We start from the raw sequence: 16,448 nt of genomic DNA, 5'->3' as shown, positions 1-16,448 counted from the left end.
AGCACTCGCTGCTGACTGGCAAAGCAAAGGAAGAACGGTGTGGCTATCTCTCATCTTTACACGTTTCTTTTCATACTCTCTCTCTCTCCACTGCATGCATTTTCTCACCTCTCTCTCACATTAGATGCTGTCTTCTGGTGAAACTGCAGTGTGTGAGTAATTTTCCTGACTCACTCCCCAAACAGGGATGTTCCCACAGGGGTCGGTGAGCCTGAAAAACACAGAGTGTGGCATTAAGCCAGAGTAGGCATGAACAGCAGCTCAACCGCCCTTTCTCTGTGAGATCTTGGCAAAGTTAATGAGAGTAATCTCAGTCTTCTTATATTAACCAGGGACGTAACTCACAGAGTTGTGCGGTTGCAAGCTTTCTCTTTTGATGGCGGTGGTGGTTTGCTGTTTTGTTTTGTATTTGTAACAGTGTATCTCATTCCCCCTGACACACAGGAGTGCTTGCTACACTGAGGTTCCATTTTATGTGACCTTAGCTTATGTGAATTGGAAATAGGGCGATACAAAAATACTAACAGAGTCTTAATGCATGCACGGAACATGAAATACAACAAATTCTACTTAACATTTTTCCTCTAGGGAAAACTGCCTTGAATTATGCAAGTTTTGAGTTATGCAATGTCTTCAAGAGCTCATCCCTGGCAGGTCAGTGCGACTAAGTCCCTACAATCTGCCAAATAAGTGTTAGGATTTACATAAAGTGTCTCATCTGATCCTTCACCAACTCCACAACATTGGAATCCTTGGGCCCTACTTCAATATGAGATTCCAAAAGGTTAAGTAATTTCCCCCAGTTCACTGGCCATCCAGCTAGGATTCAAATCCAAGGTAGCCTGGTTGCAAATCTGTTCATTTCCTTCCTTTCTTTCCCATTGCTGCATTCTCCCCAGTTTCAACCCCCCCCCCCACACACACACACTATCTAGACAAATCTCTATTAGTCCCCAAAGCCTGGGGCTGTCTTGCCAATACTATGAAGACCCAGTGGTCTCTTTACTGGGGTGGACAATTTGCTCCTGACTCCACTCCATCCTCACTCCCACTCCTGTCTGAGAAGGGATGTACTGTACTTGTTTTGACATTGGAAGTGCAGCCACAGGAAGCAAACACTGGAAGGCATCGGTGTTCCTGTCTAGCAGCGGAGCATGTGATGAGTCACGTGGCCAATGGAGGCACAGGGGAGAAGATGCCCGCTAGTCCTGCTTCCTCCCGATGCCACTCCCTGCCCACCTTGGCTCCCTCCCCCAGATGCCTACATTCACGTAAGGCTGACCCTTGGGGGTACCTTTCTGTACGTTATCGCTGTGGTACCTCTAACAGTGGGTATCACCTAGCATTCCTTGGGTATTCTGGGGCTGGCAGTTCCACCCTTCTCTTACCTCTCTCCTCGCAAAACTCGCGTGGTTACTTTGAAGTGTTCGGACCAATAAGAGGAACTTATTCCTCTTTGGAAGCAGTATCAGTTAACTAGGCCAGTGGGTCAACCAACACCCAACAAAGTGGTCCCCAGAGGTTGTTCAGGTCCTGTCCTCATGAAACTTTTGTTAAGAGTACCATTTGTAACTAGTTGGCTCCTAAAGATACCAGGCTTGGAGGCACTGCCACCCAATGGCTGTTTGTGCAAACAGCACCTTTGTGCAAGTAGTGTTTACTCAATACGCTACCCAGAACCCAAGGAGAGCACAGGACAGAGAGAGATGATGGCATGGCAGTGGTGACACTGGGACAGGCTAGGGTCTCAGTGCCACCACTACCCCTCTGCCAAAAGTGATCCGATTTTCCTGGCATGAAACAGAAGTCAGCTCTTTAATTAGGCACTAAAAATGGAAACTTGGCAGTGAAACTGTAAGATAAAATTGTACACCACCATGGACCTTTGGCATTGGGATTAATTTGACAGTGTCTGTTTTTTCTGATGATGTCTTTACAGTGACTGAATGTAGGTGAGACACAAAATCCAAAATCTGAGTTGGGATTCTCCTTTCCACCTTTGCTGACTACTTGCTGTATAAGATTTAGACATGTACTTAACAAACTTACTCTTCTCTCCCAGAAAATGAGGATGGGGAGGATGGGGAGGATGGGGAGGATGGGGAGATACTCCATAGCGCTCAACCAAAAGGTTGACTGGAACTTACCAAAGGCTTCTGTTCCGTGTCATGGAAGCCCAAGCCTGGTGCCTGTGACCCACGGGCATCTTTCATTTTACTGCTGCATGACCAGGGTTCATTACATTTGGTCTTCTAGATTAAATCAAAGGAAATGGTACCATACAGAGCAGAAAAGCTTCTATTCCACTTTAGCAGCGGTTTCCATGCATAGTGTGCAAAGGATTAAGCATTGGCTCCAGCCGGTACAAGTGGCAGACCATTCCACTTAAAGAAAGAAAAATACCTTCGTATTTTCAGGCTGCCCTATGAATTATATCTTGCCTCTTTTCTATTAAAAACAACACTTGGTTGATTGCAGTCATTAGTCATTTTTCTGCACTGTAGAGGGCTTCTCTATACATGCTCATAGCCAATCTTCCTGGGTTGGCTGCTAGAGGGATGTCACAAACTCTTGAGGTCAACCTACTGGCTAGCAATGTGGATATATTTTAGTTAGCAAGTTGCCAGATGGGAATGTCTTGTCCATGAGGGATGGCAAGGGCGTCTGAGCTGCAAGGACAGTCAGACAATCCTTACACAGTGATCCACTCTTCTGTGCTGGGGATACAAATACCACATAGAAAAATAGCCCAGCCCTGGGTGGTGTGGCTCACTGGACTGAGTGCCAGCCTGTGAACCAAAGGGTTGCTGGTTTGATTCCCAGGCAGGGCGCATGCCTGGGTTGTGGGCCAGGTTCCCAGTAGGAGGGGTGAGAGAGGCAACCACATATTGATGTTTCTCTCCCTCTCTTTCTCTCTCCCTCCCTCTGTCTAAAAATAAATAAATAAAATGTTTTTAAAATCTATTAACATAGCGGTTTGATTCCCAGTCAGGGCACATACTGGGGTTGCAGGCTAGTTCCCAGCAGGGGACACATGAGAGGCAACCATACATTGATATTTCTCTCCCTCTCTCCTTCCCTTCCCCTCTAAAGATAAATAAATAAAAATATTTTTTAAAATCTATTAATAAAAGAAAGAAAGAAAGAAAGAAAGAAAGAAAGAAAGAAAGAAAGAAAGGAAGGAAGAAAGGAAGGAAGAAAGAAAATGGCCCAGTACACAGACAACTAGCTTCATGACACAGAGAACGGCACAGGTTTTAAATATAGACAAAACACATTATGGGACTAAAGTAAATAAATTCATGGCTTTATTTTCCATTTCGAAACTGATCTGAGTATATCATTAATAAAAGCCTGACTCAAGGAATCTTGCCAAGGTTTTCAAAAATGCCAAGACAGTGTCCAAAGAACAATACTGAAAATGTCAGCATGATGCCAGGACTGAGCAGTGAGCTGAATTCCACCATCTACTTGATCTGTTCAAGTATCTGCTGGTTACTTAGTGCCACAAAAACCTAAACCACTTGACTGGCTCTACTTCTTCCCGATGTAAAGTCATGAGAATAATAAGCATTCTTCCTGCCCTAAGTAAAAATAAATTAAGAATAATCTGGGTATCATCAGCTATCAACTTTAAAAGACCTAAGCTATTTTTTTTCCTTTTAGTTTGTTCTTGCTCTCTTTCTTTCTCTCTATCTTCTCTCTCCAAGCCTTTATCTAGAGAAGAGACTATGAAAAGAATTTGAATTTATGTATGGCTTGAATAATGTGTCAATCAACAGTAACTATGGGGCAGTTACTATGTGCACAAAGACTGGTCACTGGTGGCAGAGATACAAAAAAACATCCCTGAGTCTTTATCTGCCACGTACCTATACTTCAGTTGGGTGGATAAAACATGCACACATGAAGCAAACACTCAATTGTATGATACTCACTATAAGTGGATTACAATTACAAATTCCAAAGATGGGTAGGACCACTGGGCCAGAAGCAAGAACAGACAAAGTATCACTCTAGAGATGGACTTTGAGCTATTCCTTGAGAAATTATCTGGGAATAAAAATATAGAAAAGGCAGGAAGCATTTCTATGCTGAGATCGGAGTAAAGGATTTCTCAAGCTTAATACAATGAGCATTCAAGGCTTGGAGAGTCCTTTGTGATGGGTGCTGTCTTATGCGTTGTTCGACATTCAGCAGTGTGCCTGGCCTCTACCCGGGGGGAGCCAGGGGCTAAAAAAAACCCCACTCTCCAGTTAGGACAATGAAAAACATCTTCAGACATTGGGAATGTCCTAACAGGGCAATGTGACCCCCAACTGAGAACTACTGGAATATACATTTGACACCTTGTTTGGGAAGGGTTGCTTCCTCAATCTCAGAATGCATCGAACTCAGAATTATCGATGTTTGGCACTAGATAACGTCATCGTGGCCACTGTCCTGTACGTTAACAGATGTTTAGCGACGTTTGTGACCTCAACCTACCAGATTCCATTAGCACCTCCCCCTGACTGTGACAACCCAAAATATCTGCAGATGTTGCCAAGTGTCCCCTGGAGCGCAAAAGCACATCTATCTGAGAACAACTGGGATTCTCAGTACGAATGGATGTGGCTTCCTCAAGGTTAAGCAGAATTGCATACACAAAGTACAAGGTTTGTGTTGGAGAAGAGTGCAGTAAGACTGAATAACTAGGGTAGACACCTGCTGTGCAAGATCTTGGATACCAGAGCTTGTCACGGGCAGCCAGAGTCATTCTTAAGCAGGTGTGTTGCAAAATAAAATTGGTGTTTTAAATTTAATCATGCAGAAGCAAAAGGATAAAGTGCCATGGAGAGAAACTGCATACAGGGGGATCCGTTAGGAAGTGTTATAATAACCAGGTGTAAGTGTTGATGGTCCCTGTTGTAGTGACATTTTTGGAATGGAGACAAGAGAGTAAACCCAAGGGTGCTGTGCAAAAAGAAATGGCGAGACTTTGCAATAGACTGAATATTAGAGATGAAGGCAAGGAAAGAACCAATAATAAGGCCAGGGTTGCTGGTGGGAAGATTCCAATGAGATAAAATGGGAAAGGAGGGGCATTTCATGAGTTTGGTTTTGCACATGCTAATTGCAGGCCTCTTGGAACTGACACAGGAACACTGGTGAGAGGTCAGGTCTCACTGATGAATTTGGGAGTGTTGGGAAAACAAAGTCCTGAAATTTGTGTGGCTTCCTACGGTACAAATTTATGTCTCATTCACATTACACTCCACTGCGGAGCGGGTGGCCCTGGGCCTTTTTAGGAATTCTGACTTCTTCCATTTTATGGCACTGCCATCTTAAACAGGTGACATCCAAGGTAGCTGCAGAAGGGTTAAGTTCTAAGGACTTCATGGGAGATTTTGGAGGCCTTGAAATGGTGTATACTGCTTCTGTCCACATTCCACTGGGAGTCCAAATGAAATGGGAATTTTAGTTTGCTGGTGTCCCAGGGAGAAGAAATGGGATTCACAAGAACTTGGCCAATGTCTCCTATAGGACACACACATACACACACAAATAAGAAGAGAACTATGGGAGCAGATGAGTTCATTCAAGACATGAAGACTGAGAGTGAAAATTGAAAAAGAAAAAGTTCAAGGAACACAATAACAAATAGAAGATCCAGCAAAGGATTCGGAGATGTCATCAGAAAGTGGGGAAGAGAAGCAGACCTGTGCAGAGTTGAGACTGGCGAAACAAGGGGAGGTAAATTCCTGTAAGGGGAGGAAATGTCTGCTCTTGCTAAGACTCTTGCTGTTGTAGACAAAGAAATTCCCAAATATTAGAAAAGGACTTCCACATCAATACCCCACCTTAAAACCATCATTAGCTTATCATTAGCAGCATTCTGAAACTCAAACCCCTCTGCCTGCCCTTCAATCTGCTGGCCCTGGCTGTCTGTCCACACCTCACTGGGCACATCCCAGGGACCCAGCCTATCCTGGCCACTGGGTTGTTCATCATTCCTGAGCCCATCCACTCTCTCCCATCTTCATGGCTTTGCTTTCCAGGCTTCTTGCACCCCTAAAAGGCCTGGCTTTTCTTGAGCCCTGAGTCAAATGCCGCGCCATCCAGCAATAAAGCCTTTTCTGAGCTTCCCTGTCAACATCACCCTCCCTGTACTCCATCAGCCTTTTGATCTTTCCCGTACTTGGGCCCATGGGACCATCCGCTTTGTCCCTTGACTTTCTCCCTCGATAGACCATGGGTTTCTCAAGTATGAAGCATGGCTGCTGGGATGTACAACCCCAGGAAAAACCAAATGACACTACAGTCTAGGTCAAGGGCTGGCAAACAGCTTTTGTAAAAGGCCACATGGTAAATAGATCAGGCTTTGCAGGCCATATGGCCTCTGTCACAACCACTCAACTATGCCAGTTTAGTTCAAAAGCATCTGTAGACAATATGTAAATGAATGAGTGTGGCTGTGTTCCAATAAAACTTTATTTATAAAACATATGGTGGACCAGATTTGATCCACAGGCCCGAATTTGCTGCTCCCTGACCTATGTGAATGGCACTTTCTGGAGCACAGAGTGAATGGGGCTTCCTGGAGGGCAGTCTGGGAAGCCCCAGGAAGAACTAATGTGCATCTTGGTTACCCTTATGTCTTCTATCCCATTTCCCAGCACTTAGTCAGTGCCTTCCACGTAGTGGGCTAGCAATGTTTATTTTTCTAAATGAAATATGCCAGGAACTCAGTGAATCATAATAGCATTTTGAGAGCTTAATTACCTCTGAAAACTATTCTGCAAGATTGTAGTAAAGTAATTCAGGAAGGCATCCTATAAGCCCAAGAATCATAAAAAAGAATGTGACAGGGGAAGATGTGAGCTGAAAACATCTAAGGATTAGCTGCCACAGAGAGAGAATCTGACATCAGAGCTGGGTAAAAGCCACAAAAAGGTATTTCAATCCTGAAAGACTAGCACCAAGGGACATCACACCATATGTAATAGATGTCTCACAACACCTTCTAAATCCATGTGAATAATGCATTTAATACCAGCACTTCAATGCTGGAAAGAGTCAGAAACCAACCAAAATGATTAAGAGACTGAAAGGATTCATTTATGAGCAGCTATAAAAGAAGCCAAATACGTGCTCGGCCTGCTGATGGCCAGAAAGAGATGGGGAAACGGTTTACAAATTACTGAGTGTTGTAGACACTGGGAAGGGGAGGAATGATGGTCAGCTCTATTGGACTCAGCTTTCAGTATGGACATATCTCAAGCATTGACAAATTTCTTTCATTATTGGGTCCTAAAACATTTATGGGCCATCTGAATAATATATAACGGGGAACACTGTGATTGGAAATGCTCTATTATTACAAGAGAATAGGATTGCTCCAGAAGGGCAAATACATGACAGATTATTGCTTATTAAGGAAAGAAACATTCCAGGAATGCTAGGTATGCCGAGAGAACCGAAATGTGCTCATAACCCACGGTTAAAAATATTGAATATATGAACTTGTGGATAATGTTATATAGTGTAGAGCTGTTGAAATTAAAGCATGAAAATGGAAAGGTGGCCAGATAGTTCCTTCATTCCTTCCATCCTTCCATCATTCAATCATTCATGTATCCATCCATCCCTCAGATGTACTGCATACTCACTATTTGTCAGGTCCTGCACTGGTGATACAGAGAGTAATACTTCCCAGGGCCTGTCCAGAAAAAAAAAAAAAAACAACTTACAGGTCTAGTGGTAGGGTCAGGGAAGCTTGTAGTCTAGAAAGGAACAGCAGATAGTTTCAATAGAAAGTGATAAGGAGGGAAAGCAAAGAGGCCTCTAACCCAGATGGGCGAAAGTACAAAGGTTAGGGAGGCTTCTCCGGGGCGCTGGTTTGTGAGCCAAGTTCTGAAGGACTCTGAGGAGCATGTTAATCAGGAAGAATGAGAAGCGCATCCCAGGTAGGAAGACTGATCACTGACAGGGTTGAAGATGACGAAGTGGTGGACCACTTTGTCACAACTTGTGTGGGACCAACCAGTAGTTCAGATGGACTGAGACAGTGTAAGGAAGGTGGTAGCCTTAAAAGTAATTGGAAGCTCAGAGAGTCCCAAAGAAGTTGGACCCAAGAAGGAACACACCAAGGCACATCATCATTACATTACCCAAGATTCAAATGAAGAAGAGAATCCTAAAAGCAGCAAGAGATAAGGGGACAGTCACCTATGAAGGAGTTCCCATCAGACTGTTAGCTGATTTCTCAAAAGAGACCTTACAGGCAAGAAGGGGCTGGAAAGAAGTGTTCTAAGTCATGAAATCCAAAGACCTACATCCAAGATAGCTCTCTCCAGCAAAACTTTCATTTAGAATGGAAGGACAGATAAAGTGCTTCTCAGATAAGGTCCAATTCAAGGAGTTCATCATCACCAAGCCCTTATTATATGAAATGTTAAAGGGACTTATCTAAGAAAAAGAAGATAAAAAAGGTGAACAGTGGAAGGACAGCAAACTCACAGTTATTAACAACCACACCTAAAACAAAAGCAAACTAAGAGGAGACCTAGATCAGGAGAAGAACCATAGAAATGAAGATCTCAAGGAGGGTTAGCAACAGGGGAGTGGGAGGAGAAGGGGGGAGAAGGTACAGAAAATAAGTAGCATAGACGGTAGGTAGAAAATAGACAGGGGGAGGGCAAGAATAGTAGGGGAAATATAGAATCTAAAGAACTTGAGACACGTGGTCATAAACTAAAGGGGGGAATGGTGGAGGAGGGGGTATGCAGGGTGGAGGGGAATAAAGGGGGAAATAGAACAACTATAATGGCATAATCAATAAAATATATATTTTTAAAAAGTAATTAGAATCTATTAGGAATGTGAGTGATTTCTTTTTTTTCCTTGTTGATTTTTGTCTCTTCCAATATTTATCCATTAACAAAATCACACTCATGTGTAGCCAGTGTGTAGCCAAATTGTAAATATTTCTTGAGCACTTATTCTGTGCCAGACACTATTCTAAGCACTTTGCATATATTAGGTGATTTTCTCCATATAATTCTATAAGACAGGTACTATTATCCCACAGACAGATGAGAAGGGGCCACAGAGAAGTTAACAATTGGCAAAGTTATAGAGACCATCAGGAAGAGAGGAGTGTTTCTTATTGGGGCATCTAGCTCTGGAATCTCTGCTTTACATCCTCTGTGCTGCTACTGACTTTCTAAGTCAAGAACCTATTTTCAGAGTATTTGTTCCCATAATCCCAGTCTACAAACTGATGTAATAAAGAAGCAGATAGTCAAATATTTGGAAGGAAGAATTTTCACAGCCCCCCCAAAATAAAACTGAAAGTCACCTAAATGTCCTATAACACAGACTGATTAATCATTGCATGGGCCCTTATGCAAGCACTGGAAATTATGGTTTAGAAGAAAGTTAAACGACATGGAAAATGCTCACTATAAAGGTCAAAGGGAAATGCAAGACACAAACTGTATAATCCTACTAAAGTGTCTGTGTGTGTCCGGAAAGAAAATTCATTAGTCGGCTGGTGTCCAATTCCGATCCTAGCTCGGCCACTTATTAACTCTGTGACCTCGGATAATAATTGAACCCCTCTGTAACCCAGTTTCCTCATCAGAAAATGGGGATAATACAACTGTTGTGATGGTTAGAAAATCAATACACATAAAAAGTTTAAAATACTGGTTGGCGAGAACTCAGTGTTAGCCACCCAAAAAAATAGGACTCCCTATCTAAAAATTAGGAATAGTTAGTACACATTCGGCTGCCAGTTTGATAAGCATCCTTGGTAGTCTGGGGTCCAGTATATTCCAACTTCATCTAGTTACTTTCCCCCTTATATTTAAAGGAAAAATTAGAAGTTAAATGAGATGAGGAGTACTTTCCACTGCAAGTAAGAAGTATTTGTCTTGAAGTCTGCTTTATTAAAGTATAAGGTGTACTAAATCCTCAACCAGCCCTGTAACCTCCCCAAGGCTAGAGCCCTGATGCTTTATTTTGGTTCGATGTTCTTGAATTGTGATAGTTTCAAACCATTTAAGAAAAGTGTTTTCATGCCAGTCAGGGTCAACAGGTTGATTAAAATTAAAAATTGGTTTTTGAAAGGCCAAAGAGCATACATAGTTTATTTCTCATCCACGTTTTGGAATGATCTTAATTATATTTGTTTTTAAATGTTAAGGAGGAAAAAAAACAACAAGAAAACGAGCAGTTCTGAGCATGGTAGCCACTCTATTTTAACTTGAAGCTTTGTTTACATTTCTCTTTTCTTCACTAAGGAAATTCTTGTAGCCATCTGCGGAGCAGTTCTCAGGGAGGAGGCTACACTGAGAGAGATGGAACCCAGCTCAGGGAGGACATGGGAGAGGGCGGTAACCTGTGGCGGTGCGTGTAACTTTCCCAGCTCCACCCAGCATCTGCAAATGAGGTTCTTCTGTTGCTCACAACATTAGGAACAGGGTTTCTGCACAAGCTTTCATGGTGCCTCTCTCTGTCTGTCTCTCTTAGGTCTCCTATGTCAAAGCCATTGACATCTGGATGGCAGTGTGCCTTCTGTTTGTGTTCGCCGCCCTACTGGAGTACGCAGCAGTGAACTTTGTCTCCAGGCAGCACAAGGAATTCCTGAGGCTCCGAAGACGACAGAAGAGGCAGAATAAGGTACAGCTGAGCCTCAAGCAGACAGTCAGGTTGCACTTGAGGTGGTGGGGGCCAGACAACGTAATTCAGGAAACAGCACATAATGAGCAAGAAGCTAAGTTTCATTTTTGCCTTGACCTGTCCCAGTCTGTTGCATTAGTGCTCAGGCCTTTACGATTAGCAAAGAAAACTACAGGGCACACTGTTCAACTTGAACTCCAGATCAACCATAAACACTATGTAGTGTATGTATGTCCCAAATATTGCACGGGACATACTTATATTAATAAATTATTTGTTGTTTATCTGCAGTTCAAATTTAACTGGGAGCCCTGTGTTTTATCTGACAACTCTCATTGGAGATATTTTCTCAATCTGACAAAATTACTTTAAAATCCTGTTGTTTTGAACATTGATAATTGGCATGTGTGTACATAACTCACTTGACTAACTTTTTCATCAATTGCTCTGGCTTTATGTAAATAAGGCCCCCGCCCATGTTGATTGCAACTTGATAAATCCAGTCAGACAGATCTTATTGTCTCAACTTAAACATTAATGCACAACTTCATACCCGAACTTTACATTATCCCAGAGGCATAAGGTGTGAAACACGTGGCTCAAAATCTCCAGTTCAGTGGTTCTCAAACAACTTGCCTGCACATTCGATTAGCCTGGGGATCTTTCAAAAGTCCCACGCCTTGCCCACGCTCCATACCAATTCAACCCCAGTCTTGGGATAGAGCACAGGAGTCAGTGTTTCTGAGGCTCCCTCCGCCCAGGCAGTTGCAGTGTGTGGTCACCTTTGAGAAGCACTGCTCTGGTTCATAAGCCAAGTTCCTACAGGAAACCAGAAGGCTCACACTTGATTTCAGTTTCAGATTCTGGGATACAAACATGCCCTTTGATACGGAGAATGCTAGTGCTGGTAATAACATCACCAGAGAACTAAAGTTAAATGTTTATACACAGGAGATAAGAGATATGTTTCCAAATCCTCCCCATACAAGTCAATAAGTTAAACCTGCCGGTAAAGCCATCGTTATAAGCTACCGTGTCAGAGCAAAACCAAAGATGTTTCATTGTCAAGTTTAATGCTTCCAGATCGAGATGTAACACTGAGAGCCTGTTGTGGTTTAGATAGCTTACACTGAGGAGGTTGTGTGTGTATGAGCTCACGGTGTCCTGGCTACATGGGCAAAACGTCTCCTGCACGTCCTCTGGGCCAGTATCCTGCTGCCTGCCCTTCTCTTTCTCTTCCCCACCTCTCGGGGCTCTTCTGTCCCGCCACAGCCTGAGGAACACACAACTCACATGCACACACACATACTGTCATTGCTACATACTGTTGAATAGCAAGCCATGCCCAGTCTCCTCCTCCCTGCCTCTGTATGGGTGATAACCATCTCTTCCACCTCATCCCCAGGAATCTGGCATAAAGTGACACAAGTTTAAGGTAGCTGTGCTCCCCAGGAAATTTTACTAGAATGTGAGGCCATTTCAGCACATAAACTGTATTCCCAGAACTCGCTGGCATAACATAGCAGGTGGCCACTGATTGCATGTTCTCCTAGACTAGAGACAGAAAATGAGTTTCATTTTGCTTCTCAAGTCTGAATAATTGGAATGCTGCGGGGAGGATTCCTAGGCTGGATCTGTACCTAAGCTTATCATAAGAATCACCTGGAGTGCTTGTTAAAAATACACATTCTCGTATTCAACCCCAAACCATATGACTCAGAGTCTGCAGAGAGGTCACTGTGGATTACTGGAGTGTTTCTCACAAGTGTCCCAGTGAGTCTTATTGTGATAAAGAAAGTATGGAGAAACCCAGGCAGTACGACAGCAGGGAGTAGCAAATGAGAAAGACAAAGGAGTAGAAAATGAGACTAAGTTCAGGTTCATACAGGACTCTGCAGACTAGTATAGAGAATTTTATTCTGATAAAATCCACCGGGTAGTTTCAACATCACAAGTGTAAGGCTATCGCACGGATAGTCTGTGTGGTCAACAACAGCAACAGCAGACCAGTGAGGAGGCTATGGTACAAATATAGGTGAGAGACGCTGCTGGCTTGGACTATGGTATTGGTCATGACAATGGAGCCGAGTGGTCAGATTCAAGATTCATTCATTCATTCATTCCACAAATACTTGCTTCCTACTGTGTGCCAAGCACTGTCCACCGCATTAGAACACAATGTTGAACAGGACAGACGAAGAGCAATCCTTTGATGAAACTTACATTCTAGTAGTTTATCCTTTGGAGGGAAAACCAATAGGTCAAGCTGATACATTTGACGTGGGAAGGCGAGGAAAAGAAGAATATGGCTCAGATATTGGGCTTAAGCAACTGGGTGGACAGTGTTACTATTTAAGATGGGGACTATTATGACAGAGCAGATTCGGGGTAGAACTCACAATTTATATTTTGATGCTGTTGAATTTGGATGCCTATGAGACATGCCATCAGAGTTGGCAAGTAATTAGATATATGTGGCATCTCTAAGGAGTCTCCCTTTAATGCTTGCCACTGTCACGCATCTCAAGCATCCACCTTGCTCCTCATCACAATCCCACTGCCCTGAGCTATCATTTCACTTTCCTCCTTCCTCAAACCCAGCTCCGTTGGAGCCTGTGAGCTTCGGGCCAGTCACCTTCAGCACTGATTTCTTCTATCACTGCTGTTATCTACCCACCTACAGCCACGCTCCTTATTAGGTAATGACTTCAGCACCTTTTTCATAAGCAATCCAACACTCCGATTAGCATTACCTTTCCTGGAAGGGCTTCAATATCCATAGAAATAACTGACCCCATCCTTGGCTTCCCAATTCCTGGACTGGCTTGCTGTCCATTTTTCCTCTTTTCGACCTTAGTCATGTACTCATATGATTGGAGTCGCTGCTTTGTTTACTGAAAACAATTGAGAAACCCAAGTGTATGTGTTTTATATGGAGATGTTCTTGATTTTGACTGTGCTTCTCAAACTGGCTATTCAAAAGGAAGTTCAATTGACAAGGGTAAGACTCGAGGGAGAGGTGGGGAGCAAAACAAATCAGGCTCCACCTTTGCAGTGAAGGCAGGTATTGTCACTGATGATTCAAATTTGAAAAAAAGAGCAGGAGACATTTCCAATTATCTGCCCCTTGGGAAATGGCATCTTTCTCTCTAAGGTAGTGCTTGTCACGTTTTCTGAGTGTGAACCATGGTAAGAAAAATGAAAGGGTAACAAGAGCTAACACTGCTTGAGTGCTTACCATACAGCACGCACTGTCCTAGGCACTTCTCATTAGAGTAACTGATTTAATTCCCGCAACTCTGAACGGTGCGGTCACACAGCCTCACTTGCAGTGAAAAGTCCTGGTTTCAGTGTTTTCCTAATGCCTTGTGTGAGTTCGCATAAAATAACCTGAGGTGGGTGCGGCCCCCTCCACTTCGTACACCTGGGTTCTGCCGTGGTGTGATCTTCTGGGGCTGGGGCGCGCATGTGCAGTGCGCACATTCTCACTGTAGCACGTGCTACCATCTAGAAAATAACCGTCATTATCCCTGCCCTCTTTTCTTGGCTCTTTCCAGAAGCAGTGTCATAACTGACACTCTTTCCAAAATAGCCCAAAGGGGCTTGCTGATAAAACGCAGTGCACTCAGACACAAGAGGCTAGGGAGAAATGATTCCTTTTCTTGGTCTCTATCAATGGTCAGACTCCCCTGTCCTGCTGGCCACTTAGGGTACCAGTGTTGGTCTGCGACACGGCATGTAAAGTCCATGAAGCCACTAGGCCACCACTTGGTGGGGTCAGTGAAAAACGTGAAGAATTCCATGAACATGAAACAAAAAGAGGCAGAATATTCTTGCTGTTGAATATCTGAATGTCCGTGATGGAATGGTTTTGTTATTTTACATGGTATAAATGTATAACTGTTTTATTGTTTGCTAATGCCTTTTTAATTCCTGCAATACTTAAGATTATAAAGCCGTACTGTCTGTTAGTGCCACTTCCCACTATCAAAATTATCCTTGTTGGGATAAATTAAGTGGCCATCCTGCCAATAAGGAAGGCAGTGTTCTTATCTCTTTCTCATAGATGAGGAAACTAATGCAACGTGAGGTTAAGTAAAATGTTCAAAAGCCACATGTGCAACCATCTGGCACCAGCGTCCCTGACTTGAACCTCTGCTGTGCAGAGTCCGCATTTTACATCTTACATTAGGGTGCATTCTCTCATTATCTCGTTCTGTCTCTCTCTCATCCTTTCTCTCTCTCCCTCCCTCTCTCTTTCTCTCCACCCCCTCCCCGTCTCTCTCTCTCTCTCACACACACACACACACATGAGACATCTCTAATGCACTCTAATATTTTCTAATCTGTTTTTTTAATGCAGGTCATCAGGGATGAGATTAGGGTAAGGCAAGTGAGGTAAGTCACACAAGTTCAGGGTCAGATCCTGTTTCTATTAAAATGAGAACTTTGTTCGCCATGGATTTTTACATTAACAATGAATTTCTTAATATTGCATTAAAATATTTATCTGCAGTAGTGGTATTTTGACATCTCCTTAAATCTTGTACCTGAGGCTTTACTCACCTTGACCTAGTTCCGGCCCAGCTGCTCACACACCACTAAACTTTCACAGACCCTAATGGGCTGTGGCCTCAGTTAAAAAAACACCTCCGCTGCCAATGAAAAAAGTCATCTATTTAATGTAATTATCTATTTAATCCACTGGGGAACTGATCTCTGCAATACACTACTGGTCGATTCTTTAGAAGGGATTAGTAAAACCAAGAGCAGATGATTTCTGCAAGTGACATTAGCATTAAGATTTATTCAAGGAAGATATTCCTTGAGAAAACACCTGAGGTTACACTCACTTGCCTGGGAAGAGTGCCTGGTGTTTACTGAACAATCAAATTATGAAATGAAGTCACTTTCAAGGGAGGACTTAGTAACTTGGAACTCAGTGTATTTGCTTTATCTTTCCTACATCTCTAAAAGCAGCCACTGTCCATTTCACTGAAACAGAGTTTCCCAGAAACAACCCCAGATCATTACTGACAGAACTTGCAAATCCCTGTGGCTGAGGTAACCCCCGTGTATGAGAAGCTCATGCCCCAGGTCTACATGGTAAATACTATTTTTACGTGACCTGCTCATCAGCCCCAATGAGCAGTTCTCACACTGTGTGAGGTTATGACAACTTCCGCACAAGAACTGTAAAGACTCACGGGCATCTCTCCTCTTCCTCTTTTATCTGGCCACACCCTGTCTGACTTCTGGCAGGGGGCCTGATTTCAGAGGTTCCCAGCTGCCCACACAGCCCTTCTTTGTGTTCGGTGACTAATCAGATGTTGTGCCTTAAGAACATGGTTATGACTTTTAGGCCGTCTGATGATAAGCCGCCCTTTAAAGGGAATGATGTTAACACATTGTTTAGACTTCATCCTCCCTAGGAAGAAAATAACCGAATTAGGCAACAGGGAAAGAAAGGGAGGCCCTGAGGTCAATGTCTCAGGCGATGTCCACATGGCAAAGTAAGAATTCAGTACTCATTGTTTCCATGATTTTCCCTGCCCTCCAACCCTCCTGTATCCTTTGACTCTTAGCTAAACTGTTAATCCTTCAAAGGAGAATTTCCTGATCCCACACAGGGCTGAAATAATCCCTCTCTCTCAAGCATTCGTAGTCCCTGATTTGTTCCTTTTTATAACATGCATCACTTCTACCCATTTGTTGGACATGAATACAAGATTAAAATGTGAATGAGAGATATTTAGGACACTTCACCTATTAATACCTGA

At 43.2% G+C, this 16,448-nt stretch overlaps 1 protein-coding gene across 2 annotated transcripts in view; it reads left to right on the top strand.

Annotated features, from left to right (window-relative positions):
• Positions 1 to 16,448, top strand: part of GLRA2 (glycine receptor alpha 2) — a 173,549-nt gene that overhangs the window by 125,750 nt on the left and 31,351 nt on the right. For both annotated transcript variants that reach the window (XM_037157540.2, XM_037157541.2), the window contains exon 8: positions 10,519 to 10,668. In XM_037157540.2, coding sequence (XP_037013435.1) covers positions 10,519 to 10,668 — 150 coding nt within the window. The remainder of the gene's footprint in view (positions 1 to 10,518; positions 10,669 to 16,448) is intronic.

The sequence above is a fragment of the Artibeus jamaicensis genome, unplaced genomic scaffold (genome assembly GCF_021234435.1).
Source record: "Artibeus jamaicensis isolate MK-2021 breed Jamaican fruit bat unplaced genomic scaffold, CSHL_Jam_final scaffold_1283, whole genome shotgun sequence".
Taxonomy (NCBI): domain Eukaryota; kingdom Metazoa; phylum Chordata; class Mammalia; order Chiroptera; family Phyllostomidae; genus Artibeus; species Artibeus jamaicensis.
This window is presented reverse-complemented; position numbering and strand designations above follow the sequence as displayed.